Raw genomic sequence first — 24,034 nt, forward strand, 5'->3', positions numbered from 1 at the left:
ATCTGATTTATAGTACATTATTGTTTCTATTTAGTATTGTTACTGTTTGTTGCTTTTAATGTTTACGTTAATTGGGGCGTTCCAAGCGTTTTCTTCAGCTTCTGTTCATTTCTCCTAGGAAACATTTTCAGCGCCATCCCAGCGGTTTATCATTAAGGTTAATGGGTGTGTGTCTGTCGATCAGTGAGTGTGTGGTGGAGAAAGTTACCTCTATTCTCACGGCTTGCACTACGCAACTTACAAGTAAAATGTTTCGTTTCTTCATTAATATTGCAACACAAGTGTATGTTCTCCTTAAACTGGCTGTCCACGTACTACACATACATATCCGTTATATATTAGTCAATAATCGTACAATAATATATATCTCTATATGCATTCTATATACTGCGCTCTATACACATCACCAAAAATCCAAAAACACCCAAAACTAACACGGATACTCAGCTACATAATCATAGATGTGTGATAGTGTGTTTGCGACTTTGAAAATGAGAATTTTTAGTGTGAAAGCAAAATAGATGCATATCAATGATAATTTTTTTACAATTTTCAATTGTTCCCTGCATTCTAAGTGTATTCAAAATGTGCACTTTGCTGCGATGATCGTGAATGAATTAAATTAAGTTAAATAAAACCAAGTTGAGTCTTTAAATGGTGAAACAAACAGTTTTACATTTTCCGTTTATTCGTGTACAGTTACAGTTTGTTAAATTAAATTAAAATTGTATTTTAAGCATTTAATTTTTGATAATTAAATGTATAAAATGTTGAATTAAAAGGAAGCATAATGTGTGGGTCGTGTGTCTGTCAGTTTGTCAGTGTATTGTGTTTTCTTACTAAATTATTAAACTTTGACTCGTGTTTAATATATTTTTTTTAGATTTCCATTTTCTTTTTTTGTAAAATTGAAAGCAGATATGTTGTTGCTTGTGGCGCTTGGGGCTTTCTCGTCAATTATTTCACTTTCTTTTATTTCGTTACGGCTCTAACTTGTTCTTAATGTTTGTTGTTTTCAACACAAGCACAGTTAAGGGTTATAATTAATTTTAGAGTTGTGCCTAGTCGTATATATGTATATGTATGGGTTGTTGTTGTTGTTGTTGTTGCTTGTTAACTTTAATAGTGGGGTAATAACTTGTTGTTATAGGTTTAGTATTCATATATCATAATCGTAATTGTAATTGTAATCATAATGATTGGGCGACGCGCCCAACTAAAAACTACTCCCTTTCCCATGCGGGAACAACTCGCTTCTCCATTCCTTCGATCCGTGTTTTCAATTATTACTTTTAGTAGTTCAACTAACATTAAATATAATAACTTGTTTGTTTAATCCCCTTCATTATCTCGTTAGTTGGGTCTGCCGTTATGCTGCTTCTGTTTCCGCTGTCATATAATAATATATATCTCGTAATCATCACAGCCCCACTTTCAGGGCTTGATATATTGTAAACTGGGTTAAGGACTACACTTGGCCAATATATGTGAACGTTTTCGCGCCTTTGCTTGTTATCAATGATCCGCCTTGGAAAATGCAAAAATAATACAATTGTGATAACAATTTTCGATAGATTTCCAAGGGTCTGGTTGCGTGTTATTTACAAACTATAAGTATATATTATAATTGTATGCCTATGCATATCTGCATATGTTTATGTATGATGAGGATGCTTTCTATGAATGTCGCTCCATAAGGATATAATCATAACTTAGTCAAAACACAATAAAAATACAAGATGGTGCGCTTTGCTGGTTACGGCAACCAAAAGCCCTTTCTTAAAGTGTCTAGCGAGAAAATTGGCTGCGTCGGATTGGTTTTTGTATCTGTTGGTTTCACTAAGCGCAGCTTAGGAACAACTGGATATCACAACAAACCATATCAATCGACTCAAGCAAAATCACGCGCCGCCTGGCACACATTTCAAAAATGTAGAAAACACGTGAATAAAATTAGACGCTAAGCGCCTAAGCATTAAAGATACACAAAAAGAGAGATACCAAGAACAAACTATGAGATGATTCGTATTGCACGTTAAAGCTGGCGGCGGCAGACTAGTTGAGAAGTATTTAGATTGCTTGCGATTGCGGAATAGCTTAATAAGTTCCTAGGGTGATTTGATTTCAAATTGTTTGTTTAGAATATTTTACGAATAAACATATTCATAATTGCCAACGAAATATTGTATAAACATCACTTGGATTTCGGGTTTTAGAAGCCAGGACATTTGAACGGCAAACCTGTACCATTTCGTCCTAAAAGTAAAATTTTACTATCCACACTTGCTTTAAGAATCGTCACACCCTAGAAACCCTGCATACGACGATTTCGCTTGGGGCCGCAGATCAGCGTAACCAGCGCGCTGCTAAAACTATTGTACATACAACTAGCTGCTTATATGGGGTGCGCTTGTTATGGTGTGTGTCCTATTTAGAGAAGTCGCGTCAGCTCGGCTCACTAGCACTGGCTCACTGGTGGCACGCTTGCCTTCACCACGCCGCTTGCGACGACGCAGTGGCCGCTATTGAGGTGCTGGTCGTGCTGCTGGAGTGAGCTGTGGTGGGAGTGTAGCCGTGCAGGAGGGGCTACTGTTAGTAAACAACCGGGTGCTGTTCCACGTTCGCAGGCAGATGCTGCAGCTGGATGGCGGCGCGTGCCAGAGCACTAGGGTCACTGATCAAGGCGATGGGCGGCGGCTGCTGTTGCTGTTGCGGTGGCGGGGCCTGCGGATGGCCCTGCTGTTGCTGCTGGTGATGCTGCTGCTGTTGTTGCTGCTGGTGTTGCTGTTGCTGCTGTTGACGATGCTGCTCCTGCTGGTGATGGTGAGCCGCCTGTTGGATGGACAACTGAAGCAGTTGTTGCTGCTGCTGCAACTGCTGTTGCTGCTGCTGATGAGCAGCCACTGCAGCCTGCTGTTGATGTTGGGCGGCCACTTGTTGTTGATGCTGCTGATGTGCAGCAGCCGCCTGTTGCTGGGCTGCTTGCTGTTGGGCAGCAGCGGCGGCTGCGGCCTGTTGCTGTGCAGCTTCTGCAGCGGCTGCTTGCTGCTTCTGCGACTGCTGTTGGGCAGCCGCATTATGTGAGATGAGCGTGGAGGTAACCAGAGGCACCAGACCCGGAGTTAACTGGACCGCACCGCCTCCGCCCGCCGCTCCCGCCGTGATCTGCTGGATGGTGTGCATCGTGGTGGTCGCCGAGTGGTGGGGAACTGAAACGGTAGGAGGACCGGTTAAGTTGGGCGACTTGGGCACGGGGAGACTCGCTTGCGCTAGCGCAGTCGTGTTTGCCGACTCACTTATGATCGGTTTCACTTCCTGCTTGACTTGCGTCAGCACACCAGCCGGTATTTGCGGATGCGGATGCACGGGTGGTGGCGGCATCATAGCATCCGGGTGATTCATCTTCATGTGGCGCTTCAAATTGCCGCGCTCGACGAACGCCTTGCTGCACAGTGTGCACGCGTGTGGTTTCTCACCCGAATGGGAGCGCATGTGCGAGACCAAGTGACCTGCGAAACGGACAATGGAAGCGACATGAAGATCTGATCGTCGGGGATCTTGAATTTCGAAAACGGCTCAGGTAAGTTTTGGGGGCTTGCTCTCACAGTCGTTGTTGGCATGCAAATTAGGCTTAAGAGGTTTATGTCTAGTCATCTTTTGTGTTACCAAGAAACCGAAATCTTAAATATTGCTTGAAGAAATCTGATAGGTATGTAAATCAATTACTTTAGCACTGACCTTAATATGTACTTATTTGTATTATTTATTCGGGAACAATATTTAAATAATAGAATTGTATTAAAAACATAACAAATTACTTTCAATATGACTTGATATTCTATTTTGAAATTGTTTTTGTTTACTGTTTAATTAAAAGGGCTACCAATAATAAAAAACCTGCAATCTTTTCAAGTGCATGAGTATTTCAGTCTTTTAACTAAACATTAAAAAAATAAACGATTTTTGATTTGGTTTCTGACTAGACTTGACCGCCGAAAACGACATTTGAAGGCTGTGAAAGCAATCCCCACAGCAGCAACTGGAGGAAAGGATTGGGATTAAGGTTTTTGGATTATGACTGTAGCTGGAGCTGGGGCTGGGACACTATGCTGACGCCACGCCACGCGTGCTTCCACAGGATGCATGCCACGCACAGCAACAATCATAGAGCTCGCTCACTCACCTTTGCAGATGAAGTTCTTGGGGCACTTCTCGCAGGCGAATGGCCGCTCCATCTCCTGGCCCTTGGTATGGCTGCGCTGATGGAAGAGCAGATTGCCCTTGAGCGGGAACGATTTGCCGCACGTCTCGCAAGTGAAGGGCCGGTCACCGGTGTGGCACCGTGACATGTGGTTGATCAGATGCTCCTTGCGCGTAAACGGCTTGTTGCAAACGTTGCAGCAATGCGGATTGTCGCTCGAATGCTGGCGCATATGATTGTTGAGGTGCTCCTTCCGCGTAAACGTCTTCTGGCAGTACTCGCACTTGTGCGGCGAGTCGCCCGTGTGCAGGCGCACATGGTTCGTCAGGTGCTCCTTCCGCGTGAAGGTCTTCTTGCAGTAGGAGCAGCGGTGCGGGGAGTCGCCCGTGTGCTGGCGCACATGGTTCGTCAGGTGCTCCTTGCGCGTGAACGTCTTGGTGCAGTACGTGCACTTGTGCGGCGACTCGCCTGTATGTTGCCGTACATGATTAACCATGTGATCTTTGCGCGTGAACGCTTTCGTGCAGTACGTGCACTTGAACGGTGTCTCACCCGTGTGCTGGCGTATGTGGTTGACCAGGTGCTCCTTGCGCGTGAACGTCTTCATGCAGTAGGAGCAGCGGTGTGGCGACTCTCCCGTGTGCTGACGCACGTGGTTAAGCAAGTGCTCCTTGCGCGTAAACGTCTTGGAGCAGAAGTCGCACCGGTGCGGCGTCTCGCCTGCTTGCGTGGCAAATGTGTGTGTGTCGCGCGAATGGGACGAGAAAATGTTTAGAGATTAGTAATCATCGCCATGGAACAAGGGGGCGGTCATGGTTTGGGCTGGCAGGTTGCGGGTCACTGGACACCTGGCGCGGATTGGTTTTTGTGTTGTATCTCCTCCTGGCGACGGGGGAAATGGCTGTGTGTTACAATCGTGTGTTCACTGTCTCCGCGATCTGTATTTAAGGAAAACTAACTTCAAGAGCCCGGAGATCTGAACCTTGAGGCCGATTCAAAAACAGATTGAAGGGATTAAAAACTTTGATAGCTAAACTTGTATACACAAAAGGTTGTATAGCAAAAGGTTTTTAAAACTTGGTGATTTTTTAGTTAAGTCTTATTAGAACATGTTTTTATACAGAGCAACAACGTTTGCATATCTACTCTGTAAATGACTATGAAAACATAGTATTGCTGTCAGGAATTCTAAAACATAACATAACATAAGTAATATTTGTATAGTTAATTTCTTAAAGAATTGAAATAGTTTTCCTATTTTAAAATGTTATGTTAAATAGCTATGGAAAAGTAATTGATCCACGAGGAACAGTGGAGTGCAACTAGCTTTTACCCCAATCCTAGCGAGAGTTCGTTATCGCTGCGCCGCCAAGTGTCTGTGTATACAGGGTATTTCATGTGTCGTGGACTGTAGCTGGAGGCTGGGATCGAGGAACAGGAAGCGGGCTTACGATTCGTTTTGTCTCTTTACCTGTATGCCAAAGTATGTGATTGGTGAAGTGCTCCTTGCGGCTAAAGCTCTTGCCGCAGATCTCGCAACGGAACGGCGTCTCGTTGGTGTGGGATCGCATATGGTTGGCTAGGTGCTCCTTGCGCGTGTATTTCTTGCCGCAGACATCGCACTGGTGCGGCGTTTGACCTGGATTTGTGGGAGAGGGTAGCAGAACAGAACGGAATTGTTGTATATAGGGAATGTCGTTTGATCTCGTTCGACAAGACAAAATCGCATTCGTTAGCGCAAGCATTTTCTTTTTTCTCGCTTAACTCGAATCAGCGGCCATTTCTCCACGAGGATCTTTGCGGAAGCTCATTGGAGAAATGTTGGCGAATCGGAGAAAAAACAAAATTTCAGATCCCCCGACCCATCCTCGCGCACCGCTCAGTCTTTTCTTCTTTTTTTTTTTTATGATAGTTTAGTGGTTGGGTGGCTGCGTGGGTGGGTGGGTTTTTTCTTTCGTATTAAAATCTTTTCTTCGTTTTTTTTCTGTTTGGTGTGAAACTGGCCGTGGCTTGCGTTGTTGTGGTTTCGAACGAACGAAGCGAACGGAGGCTGCTGGCTCGGGCATATGGACGTGGGCGTGGTGGTGTCAGATGTGGTGTGGATTGTATGTGGTGTGGATGTTCATTGGATGTGTGTTTTGTTTTGTTTTGTTTTGTGTGTGCCTGTCAACTCTGCTTCTACTCATTGCTGGTCCTCAGGATGTTGTTATTTTTTTTGTTATCGTACTTATTCTTTTTTACGTTTTTGTGCGGAACGTGGGGTTCCAGAAGAAAGTATCGCCAAAGAGCTAAAGTTAAGGTAGGTATCTAAGCCTACATAGCAGATATTATGCAGATTATGAGCTGGGATGTGTGTGTGTTTCATGTGTTGTGTGTGATCCAATTGCTTTCGTGTGATCGAGTGTTAAATGTCGCAGTTACACAGAGACGTTGGCAATCGACAAGCAGCAACAACGAACTTTTCTTAGCTTTTCTTAGCTTTTCTTTACTTTCTTGACTTTTCTTTGCTTTGGTTTGGACACCCTGTTTGACAGCAGAGAGAGCGTAGACAAAGTTGCACAGGCATTAAAATCGAATCGAATCGGGAGTGAAGGATTGGACTTGGACTTGGAGTGATGGAGTGGAGCGAGCACTGGATGAAGTGTTTGGTGGTGCATGTGAGCATGATTAAGACTTGGTGAAGCTGGGGATGTGTGATGCAGAGATCATGGTTGGGGGGAAATGGAGCGGTATGAGCGAGTGAGCGTGTTTTCTTTTAATTTTGTAGCGGGATTAGGCGAGGAGCGTTCTCCAATTCTCTGGAGATTCGCTCACTTGAAGCGTTAGTTGACACAGAGAAAAAAAATCAGAACAATATCTATACCAAAGTTGTTCAGATTCAAAAACAATAGCTTGAGTGCAATGGGTGTATGCAATTATTAAATTTATGAAACCCTAAAGCACAATTAGTTACTATGTTTCTGAACTGATTTGCAATACTATCCTTAGAATGTTATATCATTTAAAAAAAGGAATTCATGCGGTTCTAGTGTGAGTATATATAAAGGAATTTAGAAAACATTTCTAAGATGTTTTTATACGAAATGAAATTAGGATTTAGGCACTTTCTTTCTTAGCAGGTTGTCAGATAAGTGAGATGTTTGGCCAGGAAAAGGTACCAAATTAATGACCAAGATGAGTTTATGTTTTTTCTCTCTGTGTGAGTACAGTGGGCGGGGCTGTGGGAGTTGCGGGTAGAAGAAGCACAAGCGATGAGCGAGATAGAAGTGTATGAGAGAGTGGGTGGAAGAAGACGTAGGACGCACGATGAAGTTTATATAAATTTTTTGCGGTGCTTTTTGTCAATTCTTTTTGATTGGTTTGGTTGGTTGGTTGAATTTTTGATTTGGTTCTTGGTTGGTTTGGTTGGTTGGTGTGATGTGGTGATGGCTGTTGTTGTTCTTGTACTCTATGGATAGAATTTGGTCTGACTGGAGTTGGTCTTGGATTTTTTTTTTTTTTTTTTGGTATTAAGTTCTGAGAGAATCTGATCTGTCTTTTTGTTTTGGCGCTCGCCGCTCGCATTGTCCGCCCCCACCAATCAATCACACTCACCAGTGTGCCACATGTAGTGGTTAACATAGTGTTCCTTGCGCGTAAAGGACTTCTTACAAATATCGCAACGATGTGGCGTCTCACCCGTGTGTTTGCGCACATGGTTGACCATGTGCTCCTTGCGCGTGAACGTCTTGGCGCAGTACTGGCAACGGAAGGGCGTTTCGCCCGTGTGCGAGCGGAAGTGATTGTCCAGGTGCTCTTTGCGGGCAAAGGTCTTTTGGCAAATGGTGCAGGCGAACGGTTTGTCCGTCGAGTGCCGTTTCATGTGCCGCTCCAGGCTCGTATTGTTCGCGAACACATTGAAGCACACGATGCAGGTGAACATGGGCCCGCCAATGTGGATCTTGCCGTGGCGCGTCAAATCCTGCGACGTGGTGAACCCCTGGCCGCACACCTGGCACATAAACGGTTTCCGTTCGCTGTGGTAGCGCCGGTGCACGATCAGCTGGTACCGGAACTGGAACATCTTGCCGCAGATGTCGCAGACGTGCGTCCCCGTCGCAATGGGCGTACCGTCTGGCGCCAGCGCCACGTTTTGCCCGCCACCATTGCCGCCATTGCCGCTGCCGTCCACGCCATGAATGCCGCCCTCCATTTTAGGCATAAGCAACTCACCCGCCGTGGTCGTGGTGCCCCCACTGGTGGTGCTCCCGCCGCTGCTAGTCGAGCTGCTGGTCGTCGTCACCGTCACCTGCTGGCCCCCATTGCCGCTGGTGGCCGGCGGTAGTCCTCCCCCCGCCGATGCAGCTGCCGCCGCGGCCGCTGCTGCATTCGCTGAGGCCATTACCGCTGCAACGGCGGCATTATTCGTCGACGCCGCTGCTGCGGCTGCCGCTGCACTTGCCGCATGGCTGGTGACCTGTGGCGGAAGCGGAGGAGGTGGTGGCAACTGGCCTCCGTGGGCCGCTGCTAATTGATGATTGACCACATCGCCGTGGATTTTGCCAAAGACCTCGTGGTACGTGAAGAGCTGCGAAATGTCCTCAATGTTAACCTTGTACATTTCGATGCCGTGCGGCGGCTTGCCATCCTCTTTGTGCTCGGATTTAGGAAGCGGTGGTGGGCCGCCCAAGGTGATCGTTGTCCCACCAGTGGTCACAACTGGAGTTACTACTGATGGCACCGAGCTGGCAGCGCTCACGTGCTGCATTCTTGTGTCCAGATCCGGGCGATCGTTGTGGCGTTGCTCGTGCCCTGTTTTTTAAATATCCTAATGATGTTATTGTTGTTGTGTTGTTTATGGGAGTTATTGGTTTGTTCTTGTTGGGAGTAGTTGTTGTTGTTGCTGCTGTTCTTGGTTGTTGTATTTCATGTGTTGCTGTTGAGGAGCGCCTACATATTGCTGTTGTTGCTGCTGTCGACTGCTTTCGCTGAGCGTGGCTACAACAAACAAAAAAGGCAAGTGGAAGGTGGAGGTGGTGTCACTTAATCTCTGGCTGCTCAGGTATTATTCACGGTCTTTCTTATCGACGCTGACGGGGGACAATTACCATGAAATTGCTGCTGTTGTTGCTCAGGTTCCTGTGGGGCTGATGGTGTGGCTGCTACTGTAACAGTTGATCCATGTGAATGTTTAATTGGCGCACAACCAATCTGTATTGTTCACCTGCAAATGGATGAAAATTATTGGTTGCGGAAAAGGGGTATATCATCTACGGGAATATAATGTATGTAAGATGCTACACATTTGCTGCATACCCCAAGGCGTTAACCCCGCAAACTGAAAACTTCCTTACGAAAGGACTATTCATATGATATTTAGCAGGATGAGCAGACAAAGATAACCACATGGTCGAGGTAAAGGTGTTGGTCTTGTGGCATTTTCACAGCATCCTGGAGTCGAAGGACATTACAGATTTGCAGTATAAAGTGCGACCATTAACCGTGCAACAATGCAAATGTCATATGCATGTATGTATGTGCACACAAGTACAGTTGAGGCCTAACCCCCCCCCTCACACACACACACTTAAAGTAAACAATCATCACCCAGGACTAATTTATGTAAAAAGATGTTGGGCAGCTAGCTCTTCGTTTTATTGATTTCGCTGCTGGGCATTAAAAGTGATATAAATTGCCCATTAGCGGACCACAGGACTCACACACATACACACACACACCCATATTGCTATGTATGTCTTCATCACCGAAGGAAGAGAAAGAAGAAGAGGGCGCACAATGAAATAACTTTATATAAATTGTAAATGGCAAAAAGCAGCAAAACGAATGACAAGAGACACGAAACTGGGAGTGGAGCTGAAATTTGAGGCTGTTCAGTCGAGGGAGGGGCAGGATCCAGGATTTAGATATCCAATCAGAGAATGCAAGCAGAAGAGTGTGAGAGCGCAACGAGAGAGACAGAGGGGAGAGCAAAACGAGTTAGGTGCCGGGGGAGGTGATGTAAATATCAAGAAGTACAAATCGATTAAAGACAACGCGTAAGTGTGTGCGTGTGTAGGAAAAACCGAGCTGCGAATTAAAGATGGATGAGAGAGTGCACGAGGGGCGAGAGCAAGGGGAGCTCCAATAGAAGAGAAGGAGAGCGCGCGCATGAGCGGGAGAGGTGGGGAGTGTTTGCATAGGTCCTGGTTTCGCCCCTTTTCGCTAAGCGCTTTACAGTTACAGCTTACAGCTTACATGCTAAGCAAATGCTAACGAGAGAGAGAGGAGAGGTGTGGAGCGGAGCTCCCCCTTGATTGCTCTCTCACACTCTCTTGTTTTTCTCGAGCAAATAATTCAGCAAACATCGAGGAGAGCGCAGAGCGGGAGAAAGGACACTAAAAAAGGGCGCCACTTTTAATGTGGTGAGGTAGGAATGTTTCATTGATGTGTGTGTGCAAATCTCCAAATACATATGTATGTCTTCTGCACGCACATGTGTGAGTGTGTGCAAGTGCCCAGCCCGGGCAGAAACACAAAAACAACAAGAAAAAAAAGTGGGCGGGTTTCGTTTCGGGCATGTAAAGTGCTGATGAAGCCAAGCACAGAGCACAAGACAAATGGCCCAATCTGGAAAGGGGGTGGACCCCCCGCCCCCTATTAAGTAACTGTAACTCAAGCATCGCCACAAAACGAATTAATAGAGTGCAAACCACAAACGCAGGTCAAAAACCTTAGTACTCTATCAACACATCTAAAGTATTTTGTAGAAACTACCGGCAACTATGCCCAATTCAATTTATCTAAGCATATCTTTAAGATTATAGCTTCAAAAGTTTCTTCTTTGATAATATATTTTTCCTACGATTAATTCAGTGAATCACTATAAATAACATTTAAAGCTAATGATAATCTTCAAACTAATGGATAATATAGAATTTATCAGTCAGATTATCCTAGAATCATTGCGATCGATCTACAATAGACTGATGACATTATTAGTCTATCTATAGGATGAAAGAAATATTAAAGACGAAACTTGGTTAATATATCATTTAAATGGTTCTGGAAAACTTATCTGTTGATGAAGTAATATCCACCTGTATATAAGGTAACAAGAAAAAACCGACACGATTCAGGTTTAATTTGTATCTCTGAGATTGCACTTTTAGCAGTTGCTTTCCAGCGAATTAGGTTACTCGTTACGGAAGGGATTATAAATTTCAAAATCGCTGTTTTATACAAAAACACTGAGCCATATGGTCCAAATACAAGAATGATCCGTATCAAATGGGGTTGAATAACCCCTTTGGGTGGTGAGAGGTAAAATCACCCTGTATCTTGATGTGAAAGCAGCGGCAATTGAAATCACTTACCTCATGTGATTCTCTTCTTGGCCCGATTCCGCCGATTTTACTGGGGAGGCTCGCCAGGAGCGGACTTGAAGGTATATTTAGACGGATGCGGAGGTTCCTTTGGGGCGGGCCACCTGCAAGCAGAAACGAGAGGGGAGACATGGCAACAATAATAACCAGTGAGCAACAGTTTGTTTGCGGTGTTTATGTTTACGCGAAATATTCAAACGGCCCGCGGTACAGTCTTCCCCTTTTCCCTTTGCTTCCAGTTTCGGTTTCAGTTTTGGTTCCACTTCCACACACATACCTACATACTTGCATACGTGTGTGGAAAGAGCGGACGGGGGGCGAAAGCAAATCAAGCGAAAATTTATTTGCAGTCAATATATGTATATGTACATACATATGTATGCAAAAGTCACAAACACAGCGAAACTAAGGCTGCGTCTGCGTGGAAAGAAGAGCAAAAATATTCTAACTCTAATTGGAAAGGGAATGGGAATTGGTATAGGGGGGTATTGCAAATTTTACATTTCCAACTATTCCATTTGGAAACGAGCGGTGCGGTGCGGTGTGGTTTCGGTGCTAACAAATCAAATTAATTGTATCTATATCTAGAAGAGCTGTATGTGCGTGCATCTCTGTGGCCAGCCAGTCTTCTCTGCTTTTCATCTAGATTCTAGACGGGGGGCCTCTCCTCGTTCTCTACTTCTCCCCACTCTGCTTTGCTTTTGGCTGCCAGCAGGGAAAAAAAGTTGTGTCTTTCTTGCCATGCCGCCTCCTCTTTGTTCCCTTCTTGCCCACTGCTTTTCGTGCACTTTTGTACACGGCTTTGCTTTTTTTTATTTTATTTTTTTTTGTTATTCTTGTCTCGTCTCTCTCTCTCTCTTGTCTGCCTCTCTCCCTCTCTTTGCCTTACATTGTCTCTCATTATTCATTGAACGACAACGGCAACGCCACCCCTTAGCCCCCTGGCCCAGCAACAACAACGTTTTGCACGAACGACGCTACGTACAATTCCCAGCCGCCTAAAGCGGAAAACCAATAAAAACGAATTGAATCGCAAAGCGTAAGTACAAAATAAAGCGAGGAGGCGAGACAGAAAAATGAAAGCTGAGAGAGCTGCTAACGAGCGAGCGAGAGAGCGCGAGAGATAGAGAGGGAGAGAGTGAAGCGAGTACAGGCGGCGCGTCGATACAAGTTTTGCCTTTTGGCTCACATTCTATATGCCGAGATCCGAAACTCGAGTTATAGTTATAATTATTGCCGCTGCTGCCGCTTTTTATTTTTAATTTTGTTTGTCTGTCGCTCAAATTTCGAACGAGAGAGCGGCAAATCGAATGGGAAAAAGAGCGAGAGAGGAGGATCGAGTTGAAGAGTCGTTCGTCACATTTTCATTACAGCCAATTAGTGTGCATTTCATAATTATTAAACAAAACTCACAGGCACACATCTAGGCACAATTGGAAAAGCCAAAGGAATCGAAATTTGGAGCTGTGTTCTAACATATGGCGGCGAAAAAAAGTGCCAATTCGGAGAGCGCCACTGATCGCTTAAAGTGCTATAGTTAATAAATTTCAAAAAATGCAACCCTGCGTCTCCCCTCTTCCTCTCTATAACTTGCAAGAATGACACGATGATGACGTTAATGGGAACTCTGTAGCTGTGGATGTGCGCAGCTCACATACACAAGCACACACAGATACTCTCGCACTCACAAACACTAATACACTGGCAGCAAAGTCGACCGCAAAGTCATTTGATTAAGAATTCTCGCATTCTTTTTTGCATGCGAATTTCACAAATAAACACAATTGTTTCCAATCAACCCCGGTACTCTCCCCTGCTTGCCCCGACCCCTCTAGCAGCTACCCCCTCGTACAACACTGCAGTTTTTACATGCTTTAAAAAGGTTGTTCGGTTCGTTCTTATGACGCCAGTATATGAAAATTTACTTGATATTGCAACGGTGGTGGTGGCGGGCACACTCTCCGGCGAATGTGTGTGTGTGTGTGTGTGTGCAACAGTAGTGGCAATCAGAATCGAAACGCCGCGCGGGTGAGAGGCGGTGGTGAACGGCGAACAGAGCAAAGCAAACTGAAAACTGAATGAGACGCGGAGGCAGCAGAAGGCGAGCAGGCAAAGGCGACCGATGTAAAAGTTCTTCGTGCGGCGCGTTCGGGCGGCAGCCGAAAGCACAAAAGTCCAGTGGGAGCACCAGTGCAGCCGGTTTGGCTTTGGCGAGGATATCTACGAGCGCGACTCTTTATTTTTTTTGTTATTTATTCAACTCCTTAAATGTGGCAATGTAACTAGGTTGTCTAATGTTATATCTAGTGTTTAATAATCAGCTATTAAATTCTTAAGCTCTGTTGCCATCCTTTATTTCGACAAACACTTAACAGATTAAAGTAGCTGTTACAGTAACATTAAAAGAATAGTTAAATGTTGTTTCTGTTGTTGTTTACTAAATAAGCGTGTCATGTTGCTGTATAGCTAATAACAATGATTGGATTACCCCGACCTTCTCAGCTGTAAGGGTTTTATAATTTACCTCTGCCTTACAAAGGATCAACTGCTAAAAGCTAACATTAACGTAAGCCACGTAATAAAATACAAATTAATGATTGAAAATCCGTCTAAAGCAATATTCTAATTAGACGAACCCTACTTCAACTAAATTTACAAATCAGAGCAGAAAAAGAACCAAAGCAGCACCTGGCTAGAAAGAATACAAATGGCAGCACTGGCCAGAGGTGTGGAGGCAGCGAGAGAGCGAGAGCGAGTACGAGAGACACCGCAAGATACAGATACAATGCGTGCTCGAGCCCGCATGTGTGTGTGCGTGCGATTGCGTTGTTCTTATTAACGATTCGCTGCCGCCGTCTCCGCCTCTCCCTCCCCAACCCCTTCTCGCAGAAGTTCTGCTTTTTTGGGGCTTGGGCACAAAAAGGCGGCAAAACGGTTAAGCACACAAATTCGACCGGGTCCAATTGACCACTTTGAATATGAATGCGGGCATCGCCAAATCGAATTGCACTTACCAGCGATATAGTTAGGTTTTATCCATAGACCAGCGAGCTACCACTCCTTTTTCTGGTTGCAGCAGCGTCCCTTTTCAACAGACGCCGTTCCCGGATTGCTTAATGGCGATCTTGGCTTTGTGCCCCGATCTCGGATATCACTCTCCACTGATCACTAACTGCATTGCGCGCACTGTACACTTGTGGTTGGCCATTTAATTAGAGCGGTGTCTTTATTTTCTTAACATTTATCGCGGATCCAGAGTTTTAGTTGCGGGCGGAAGAGCGAGAGAAGCAGTGTATAGAGCTGGAAGAAGTATCGATATGACATCGATACAACGCGGCCAGTGGGAATCGATAGATCTCCAGCGCCGGCAGTGTGACCGTGCTTTATGGGCATTGTAACTTGATAAATACCAAAAGCACAAAAATACGGAACTAGAGATGGCACTGCTTCGATAGCTTTGGAAATAAAGTTTTGTTTTTTAATATTAAATAATACAAATAATTAGCAGCGTAAATTTAATAGATTTTGGTGTGTAATAATTGAAATATAAACTAACCTGGTTAGAAATTACTTAATTTGAAATGAGATTTATTGCATATGCAAATTTTGTTTTCATAATTTTTTGAAAAAAATTAAATGCGTAACGAAAATTACACAATTTTTAAACCAGATTTTGGGGGAAATGTTTTTTTTTTTTAATGTACTCATTGGATTATGCGACACATTTTATAAAACTTTCAAAATAATTAATGTGATGTAGTTTGAAACATGTTTTGAAATCTAGATAAAGTGGAGAAACGTCAGTAGAGATTTTTGTGGGCATGATATTTTATAGAAAGACTATCTTTATAATATAAAGAAACTTTCTCTATCATATAGCCATAATATTCCAATCTGAAAACAAATGGCTTTCGATTCGAAAATCCGTTTTCGAACAAAAGAGAAAAGAACGAGGTTATAGAAAGTCTATTTCTTTGATTTGCTTTTATTTAGCTTTATCGTAAAATAAATTACAAAATAAAATACATTTTGCATATAATTCGTATCCTTATATGTCTAGTACATTAATTTACTCACAAATCTTTTGGGTTAATATTGCGCTGTGCTCCTTCCAACTCTCGCTCGGATTTTGTTTGTTTTCGGTTTCGTTTTCCTAATGCTAAGAACCAAAAAACAAATCAACTAATCAACTTGCCGCAGGCCGCGCCCCTAAATCTTTTTGTGCCTGAAGCCTGAAGACGCGGGGAAGCCGAATATCCGAATATCGTTCATCGTATAAAGCTAAATGGAAACTATACGAATCGCACGAAATCATGTAAGGACATTAAGAAAATGGGTGCAAAGTAAACAAATTAAATTCGTAACAAATGTACAGGGAAATGTTTTGGGCGCGGACGCTAAGTAAATGACGATTTTGTGGCCGCGAGGCCAACCGTTGAGATTAAATTGATTAGATGCCAGCTGGGTGGCCAAGTCAAATACAATATTTAAGCCTTTTGTACAAACAATTCTCTACTGTTCTGTTTCTGTGATCATTCGTTTGGCAATTGGTTACGCGTTGCTGTAGTACTTCTGTGTCTCTGTTTAAAATCATCATCCAAATCCTTGGCTGCATCGGTAGTTTCGCTAACATACATCGATCGCATGTATATGTAAAAAGTGGTCCTTAATTCGAGACGTGTGGTTAAAACGCTTTTCGTGTATATATAAGACTGTGATTCTGCACGTATTTAGGTGTTCCTTTAGAGTGTGCTGGCTAAAAAGCCTACCCCCGCAAAGTTAATGCAACCGGGTGGCCTACGAAATGAATCTGTATCTGAATCTGAATCTAAATCTGATTCAGCGGAGAGCTACGGTTCTCAAATAACGTTCGATCGGACTACGGGACTACAGAGTACGGATCTCTTGACTCATTGCTCATTGCTGCTGTTGGTTGTTCGTTTCTAGTAAGCTAATATAAATCACGATAGTATGGCCACGCTACGTCGCGGCCCGCCCTGACTGATGTTGTCCATGGAGGACCACTTCTTGATCCCGTTCTTCAGGGCCTCGGCGGTGACCTTGTCCTGCATCACCCGCGACATGGCCTCCAGCTTCTGGGCCCGCTCCTTGGACAGCGGCTCCGTGGGGAAGTTGAGCTCGTTGGCCTCGGCGAGCGTGCGCAGGTCGAAGTAGTATTTGGCGTACACCGAGGACGGCACATTGATGTTGAACTGCAGCAGCTCGAGGAACTGGCGCTCCAGCTCGTTCATGTCCTCCACGGTGATGTCTTTGAGTATCTGGCAGTAATCCACGTTCCAAACGGCCTGGTCATCCCACACCTTCGAGGCGAGTAGAATGGCACCTGCCGAAGATCAGTTACGGATTAGTAAGCATTACTATATTATAGATGTTACATCCACTCGCATTGGAACTCACCCAACACCATGCGCTTCCAATTGCAGGGCCCCACGTCCAGCTCGGCGTAGGTGAGTAGCCGCTCCAGGTAGACTAGCGTGATGATCGCGCACTCGGCCGTCAGCTGGGCGGCGTTGAAGAGTGTGCGCACGAACTTGTAGATCTGCCGGTGCTCCGGGTTGTGCGTATCGTAGTTATCCGGCACCTGGTCGTGGGTCAGCGGATGCAGCTTCTCGTCGAAGATGTCCAGCCGGCGATCCGATTGCCGATTCTTGATGTGATAGTAAATGGCCAGCGAGACGCACTTGACCGTATTCTTAAGATTCGGCTGCGACACAGTGCTGTCGTCCAGATAGATCGTCGAGCAGGAGGAGCTCTTCTTCATGCCACCACCACCGCCGCAACTATTGCCGCCGGGAGTGCTGCCGCCGCCTCCTCCGCCGCTGCCGGCCTGCTGGGCAATCTGCTGCTGTGAGCGCTTGCGCGTCATGCCGCCGTTCTCCACCTTTGATCGTTCCAGGAACATGGTGGCGGCGGTGGGATCCACCGAGGGATCCTCCTCGCCCTCCAGCGCCTCTCGCTCGGAGATGTGCTGCAGATTCTGCTGGTTCTCATAGTTGTCACCGCCGCCGCCCTGCTGGTTGTGCTGCTGATTGTGGCCGTGTTGGTGGTGGTGCAGGTGCACCGTCGACGCGGATCCATGGTGGCCGTCCAGCTGGTGCTGCGACGTGTGCGGCGGATGGCTCAGCTGGTGGCGCTCCTCGAAGACGGGCGGCATGTCCTTGGACTTGCGGTCCGACTGCGGACTGGAGTACGCGCAGCACGAGTTCTTGTTGCCCATTTCGCCGATTCGGATTGGGTCGGTTGGTCGGGCGCTCAAACTAAATGCAACTTGGCTTGGCACTCACTCGCTCCCTCGCTCGCTCGCTCTCTTGACTAGCGGATGGATTCCGGATACGGATCCTGCTCCTGGCAGTCGCTCACGCTCGGTTCTCGCTTTTGGCACTTGGTCGTCGTGCGTCTATGTCTATGGGCATGGCGCTGGCGTTTCTATCGCTCCACAATTACCGCTGCCCGTCGAGCGTTTACTGCAAAGAATAGAGATAACGCTTAGCCTGGGCTTCCATTCGGTCTTATCTGCAAATCTGTTCTCATCCCATAACCCATTATTAATTGCACTGCCCTTCTCGGCGGGTGCTATTCGATTTCAGAGGAGGTTTGCCGACTTTTCCTAGTTCTGGATGCTACCTGATACCTGTTTATAATACATTCGAGTGCTAACTGATATTTTGATATGATCTACGTGATAGCATTACTTTACCCTTGAAATTACCAATCTAAAAGAGCTTTGTAGAGAAGTGAGATCAAAATATGAGGTTGATAAGAGGGCAAACTGTCTATTTGATTGATTTTAAAGTTTGGTATACTCTTGCACATATGAATTGTGGGGAAAGGCAGCTGTAGATATGATAAAAACGTTGTTGTTTTAAAAGATAATGGCGTGAAACAAGTCACATGACGAAACCAAAAGATTCCATGCACATGGGCCTGCAGTGAAGTTAAGAAAGTCCACTGGGCAGGGTATACGAGCATTCGACCTGCAGGCTGTGCTAGTTTTACTATCTACCGATTATTTGCTCTGTTTACAGGCGGAATCGCTTTGGCTTAAAGGCCGGCCAGATTGTTGTGCGAAAAGTTAATTAGCCCGCGACACGACACTGGGCTGCAGGTTGCCTAATTTGGCGAGGTCTTTGCGTTATTTTCGCTGTTTTCTGGTTTTCTGCGTGGGGAGCACGACTTTTTCTTCTTTTTCCTATTTTCGGGAGGGGCGGGGCGGCAGCGAAGCTTGTGACTTTGTTTACGGCGTGGAATACCGGGCTATTGGATAATTTGTCACCGGGTGGACAACTACTGATGGGCCAGTTCCCCGATTGCCGAATCGTATCACTACTCAAATCACTTCGAGCGTTTTTCCCCGCACATTAATCATTGCAGTGAATGAATGAATGAACGCTGGCGCCGCTGTCGACGCCGGCAGCGCTGCTCGGCCTCTGCCCGGAGAAACACCCACGAATGGCCACCAAATCGGAATTATGCCGAGATTGCCATATATGGTGGCTATTAAACTGATGGCGCGATGGCCGCCAGTTGGGCGAGCAATTGAGCCAACACTTTTCACACATCTTTGGTGATTTACTCGCGTTTTTTGTTTAATTACCTGCTCGAAAATGAAATGTATCGTATTTTATAAATATCGATAAGTATCAGTGTCAATGTGGCCGTTGATGGTTAGCACGAAAATACCATCCGGCTTAGTGTTGATTGTTGTAAAAAAATACCAGACAAATGCCTTAATCCCTGGTATTAAAAACGTAAGTAATGGAACTGTATTCATCGATATCATCGTTTTGACCAGGTGGCAACATTGAAACCAAATACAAGCGCGGGCTTTCAATAAAAAACATTTAAATTACCTTATTAAAAGTCTTCCAAACAAACAAACCATCGCCAGTTAGGTTTAATAAGAATTTTTATTAGTATATTAAAAGTCATATGGTGTTATTATAATGTACTTGAAAGTATTTCGTAATAAGCATACATCTCAGCCATATACCCTTTATCTCAAATATTTGTTTGCAAATTTTAGACCATCGCCGTTAGTTTATGCATATTAAATGTTGAGTTTAACATAGTAGGAAAATTAAAAACGTCTCATTAGTAGGCTTTTGTTTTGAGAAAACTTGTAAAGTACACAATTAGTTTGCTTATACGATATATCAATAACTGGGCTAGAAATGAACAGATGAAACAAAGTTATTTACAGATCTCAGTAATATGCGATTTCGGTTTTTGTTCTGTTTTTGGTGTGGGATGGCTACTTTATTCCCTTTAGTTAGAGTGCATTCGCTAATATACTACATCTTTTTGCATCCTGTGCAAGTTGTATTTACACAAAATGTATTTTTCATATTTTATTGGGGGGCTTTATAGTTAAGTAGTTCATATTATTATTATTAAATGTAATGATTGCTTTCAACTTATTTACCGTATGCAAGTGTGTATTTCATATTGTTCCATCAGCTATGTTTCTCGATAACAAGTTTGCACATCGGCCGGAACTATTTAATATAGTATGTCTATGTGTGTTAATGATACTACTAGACTACGTTTTGCTAATAACATTGAATCGTAAACCTCATATATGTATGTATATATCCGTTTGCATACGTTCGATTAGTAGTGTTTCTCATTTTCATGGCTTTCTCAATTTCAACAGAGATAAATAACAACTTTTTCAGTTTCCTTTGAAGGTCTGCAGCCTAGCGCTATATTAATCAGGACTTTGTACAGATTTTTGAGAGAGGTCGCTATACACATACGATATATGTATTTTATATGCGCATCGCTTTGAGCGTTCAAGTTTGATATACACTAACACACACTGTTTGTTCAATAATATTTACGGTCCGCATAATAGGTATTCGGTATTCGGTATTTGGTATTCTGGCGCTATATTTATCCCATTAGTGGGTGGGCTAGGAGTAGATTAATGTTTGTCTTTAATTTGTGGCTATGGCTACTAGTAGACATCCGCTATACACATCTGCATCTGCATCTGCACCACGATTTTTCGTACATTTATCGACTACCTTAATAAAGCTATGATCCCAATTTCAGCTGATAATTTGGTACCTTACTGCTAAGCACTTTTACCACTGCCCTTTGACTCTCTGCTGTCTCTGCTGTTCCTCGACTTTTTTCCACTTCAGTTTTCCCTCATTTCCGCCGCTTTTCGCCTGCTGCTCAAATGGTAAAGAGCAGTGGTAAATCTTAAAAGAATGGTCCCGCTATCAGACATTTTGAAAAACGTTTGAAAACATTTCAAGTTGATTAAGGAAAAGAAAAACCGAAACGAAAGGAAATCAAATCCTCCTGCGACTCAAGCCCCCAACATCCTGCTCTCACTTTTGTCCCGCGCTCACGTATAAAAATAAATATGTTTTGTAGAAACGTGACTATTATATCCTTAACAATAAATATTATATATCCCATCGTGTAGGTAGCTATGTGCATTTGTAGAGTGGAAAGTTTTCGAAATCCTCGCTTTCGTTTGGTTTCTAGAGTTCTTCTTTTTCAGGAAAAGTCTGTTAGGGGCTGGGGTTGGTGTGATGGAGAGTATATACAAGTCGTATAGCTAGTTGTCAGGTATTTTTTGGTTTAGCTTTTAGTTAGGTACTTAATATCTAGACAGATCGTCGAGTCTGTCACCACTTCTCACGAAAACCACTCGTCAAATTGAGCAATTCGAATGCTTGGTAAATGCAAACACACAAAAACACACAAAACACGAAAAGTAAGGTGGCAAATAAAAGGTGGAAACGATTACAAAAATATATATGTATTTAATTAGAACGAAATTGCGTACATCGAACTTATACAAATCATACGATAAATTCCACATTTGACTAAAACTAACGAAGTACAAGTACAACTGAATTCTAAATATAAATGCTCGCAACGAACCAACAAATTCACAACAAATTCCAGTTGAACTCCTCGCTATTTACATCTACGCGTTTATTTTCCTCTGTTCGTTTGTATTTGTGCCTGGCCATTTTCATAGGTTTTCTTCTGTTTTTCAATTAGCTTTCCCGCTTGCAACAACAAAGTGTACACTGTACAGTATACAGTGTACAGTATTTATACATATATATATCAATATTAGTGTACCGCAACTAAGCCTATTTATATGTATGTAGATGATGTACGCTAGTCTAACTCTACCACAATTCACATAGAGAGCGCATTTGAAGCGTTTTGTTATCTGTTAATATTCTAGGCTGATTCTAAGCTTAGTAAACAATATTCTTGCAGCTTCGTCTCGTTCGTTCCGCACTTTCTCTCAGTGTAACCATCAACGTGTCCTCTTGTGTGTTCTGTTTCATTCCGTTTTCGTTTCCGTTTCAGCTTGCCGTTGGCCGCCGGCCGACAGGTGGCGCACTGGCCCCCCTTAGGCGGCAGCGCCATCTGCCGGCTCCGCCGCAGCCTCACTCTGCTCGCCATCGGCCGCTTCCGTTTCCGGCTTGCTCTCCCCCTCGCCCTCCTCCGCCGCTGCTGCTGCTGCAGCTGCAGCTTCTTCCGCTGCGGTGGCCAAAGCGCGGGCCTCGGCATCTGAAAAGAGGGGAATTTTTAATGTTCCAATTGTTCACTGCATCGTTAATTAATTAAACTTAAATTGCATTACTTCCCAGACCACTTACTGTTTTGGACAAACAATATTTATGCTTCCTAACTCGTTTTATTCTTAAGCCATGCTCCGATTATGATTTTTTATATTTAAAATCTAAATAAGACATATAGTATATGACAGTAAGTTATTTGAAGTAAACTGAGGAAATAATATAAGGAATGCTATTTATCCAATTTAAAATTCCAAGGAATTTCAAGGCGTATCAAATACTGCGTTTTAAAGGACCTGTTGATTTGAAGGCACATAACTTCCCGTCAAATCCTGCAACTTTTCCTCTCATCACTTAGTTTAGATCGTAATAGGATTGGGCTTGTCTTTTAAATGATAAGGAGGGGTTCTTGATTCTTGATGCCTAATGACCGCTCTTTCGGCGCCGTTCCATCAGCTCTGCGTAAGAAGGTTTCGCATGAATAATAAACGCCCACAGGCAGGCGGCAGATCAAAGCGAAGGTCAGGTCAAACTCAATTAGCGCCCTTAATGTGACTACAAAAGGCGGCCGAGTCGCCAGGCAATTAATATGATAATGAAAGCGCATTACACAGAGATCTACGCTGAAATGTGGCATTTCAGTAATAGTTCCTTACTTCGAAAGCTACTACTAAGTATATCTATCTACCATCGTATTTGCCGCAGTGCATCGAACTCACCTTTGACGGCCTGCTCCTTCCATATCCGCTTGTTCTCCACCAGGCAGGTGAGCCACGGCTTGGGTATGTTGAACTTGGAGGCGGCGCTGACGGTGAGACTCTTGCGGGCGAGGCACTCGGCGGCGGTGGTCTTGGCCTCGGTGCGATCGCGTGGCTTCTCCATGCTGGGCGTGATGCCCGAGTTGGGGATCACGATGGCGGAGTTGGTCGTGGAGTTGGCGGTCGGCTCGTGCTCCACCAGAGTGGCGGGCTTGGCCTTGTTCATGGGCGCAATGGGGGCCAGGATGAGCTCGAGCATGTCGGACATGACGCCCATGCTGGGCTCCACGATGAAGTCGATGAAGCAGATCTGCGACTCGGCCACCAGCGTGTTGTTGCGATCGCACAGCGGACTGAAGGGCAGGCCCAGCTCCTTCTCCAGGTCGCCCTGGCGGAAGAACTCCTCCAGCAGGAGCATCGTCCAGCGATGGTGGACGCCCCACTGCTTGGCCGGATGCGAGATGTCGCAGCAGTGGAGCACCAGGGAGAGCACCTTCTGCTTGTCGATGGTCGCCTCCTGGAGCGTCAGCAGCTGGCGCATGGCCTTCATCTGCTGGAAGTGATTGGTCATGTCGGTGCCGAGCACCATTTCGATGACCAGGCCGCGCAGCTCGCGGAACTCCTCGCGCGACAAGTGCGACAGGATGTTGTACTCATCCTCGCGCAGCAGCCGGAAACTGGCGCTGGCGTGGTGATTCTCCAGCACAGCCCGATCGTTGTAGAGCAGGGCCGTCTCCGATCCGGACATCACGTGGAAGTTGTTGGTGGTGCCGGTGTGCTCGTAGTCGTGCAGCAGGGCGGCCAGCAGCGAGGCGAAGATCTCCAGGTCGGTCAGCCAGTTCATCAGACCCGTGTTGCACAGGCAGTAGTGGATCGTCTGCATCACGTCCACGGCGTGCAGGTTGTTGTGGTACGGATTCCGGTACCGGCAGTAGCCCTCCTCCACGCGGTGCAGGAACGCCTCTAGGATTCCCGGCGCAATCTTGAACTTGTGGATCGAGCCGTAGCGGTTGAACAGCTCGTAGGCCACGTACTTGACCACCTGGCCACTGGCCGCCTCCGTGAGGGCGAAGACGTCGAAGGTCCAGTCGTCCAGGTTCTGTGGCGGATTGAGAGATTGGTTTTGGATATGATGGA

At 45.1% G+C, this 24,034-nt stretch overlaps 3 protein-coding genes across 18 annotated transcripts in view; all 3 read right to left on the reverse strand.

Annotated features, from left to right (window-relative positions):
- Positions 1–1,564: 1,564 nt before the first annotated feature.
- On the reverse strand, positions 1,565–14,866 carry LOC122611466 (gastrula zinc finger protein XlCGF57.1-like). Of its 10 annotated transcripts, none has more exons than XM_043784586.1 (8): positions 14,577–14,866; positions 11,554–11,666; positions 9,289–9,404; positions 8,414–9,178; positions 5,673–5,840; positions 4,184–4,921; positions 3,297–3,509; positions 1,565–3,209 (listed from the first exon to the last, which is right to left on the reverse strand). In XM_043784586.1, exons 4-8 carry the CDS (start codon positions 8,946–8,948, stop codon positions 2,593–2,595), a joined length of 2,271 nt encoding a protein of 756 aa, XP_043640521.1. In that variant the 5' UTR covers positions 8,949–9,178; positions 9,289–9,404; positions 11,554–11,666; positions 14,577–14,866; the 3' UTR covers positions 1,565–2,592. The 10 variants fall into 10 exon arrangements, with proteins under 10 accessions (XP_043640521.1, XP_043640520.1, XP_043640517.1 ...); XM_043784585.1 differs by having other exon boundaries at positions 4,184–4,924; XM_043784582.1 differs by having other exon boundaries at positions 4,184–4,924; positions 7,880–9,178.
- A 661-nt stretch (positions 14,867–15,527) lies between these two features.
- On the reverse strand, positions 15,528–19,271 carry LOC122611469 (cyclin-Y-like protein 1). The gene is made up of 3 exons (XM_043784589.1): positions 19,178–19,271; positions 16,981–18,047; positions 15,528–16,906 (listed from the first exon to the last, which is right to left on the reverse strand). Exons 2-3 carry the CDS (start codon positions 17,798–17,800, stop codon positions 16,524–16,526), a joined length of 1,203 nt encoding a protein of 400 aa, XP_043640524.1. The 5' UTR covers positions 17,801–18,047; positions 19,178–19,271; the 3' UTR covers positions 15,528–16,523.
- A 255-nt stretch (positions 19,272–19,526) lies between these two features.
- LOC122611857 (calcium/calmodulin-dependent 3',5'-cyclic nucleotide phosphodiesterase 1) overlaps positions 19,527–24,034 on the reverse strand; it is an 87,594-nt gene continuing 83,086 nt past the window's right edge. For all 7 annotated transcript variants that reach the window (XM_043785218.1, XM_043785215.1, XM_043785214.1 and 4 more), the window contains 2 exons: positions 22,859–23,996; positions 19,527–22,131 (listed from right to left, as the gene is read on the reverse strand). In XM_043785218.1, the coding sequence (XP_043641153.1) occupies positions 21,971–22,131; positions 22,859–23,996 (1,299 nt within the window). In that variant the 3' untranslated portion in view covers positions 19,527–21,970. The remainder of the gene's footprint in view (positions 22,132–22,858; positions 23,997–24,034) is intronic.

Source organism: Drosophila teissieri, chromosome 2L (assembly GCF_016746235.2).
Source record: "Drosophila teissieri strain GT53w chromosome 2L, Prin_Dtei_1.1, whole genome shotgun sequence".
Taxonomy (NCBI): domain Eukaryota; kingdom Metazoa; phylum Arthropoda; class Insecta; order Diptera; family Drosophilidae; genus Drosophila; species Drosophila teissieri.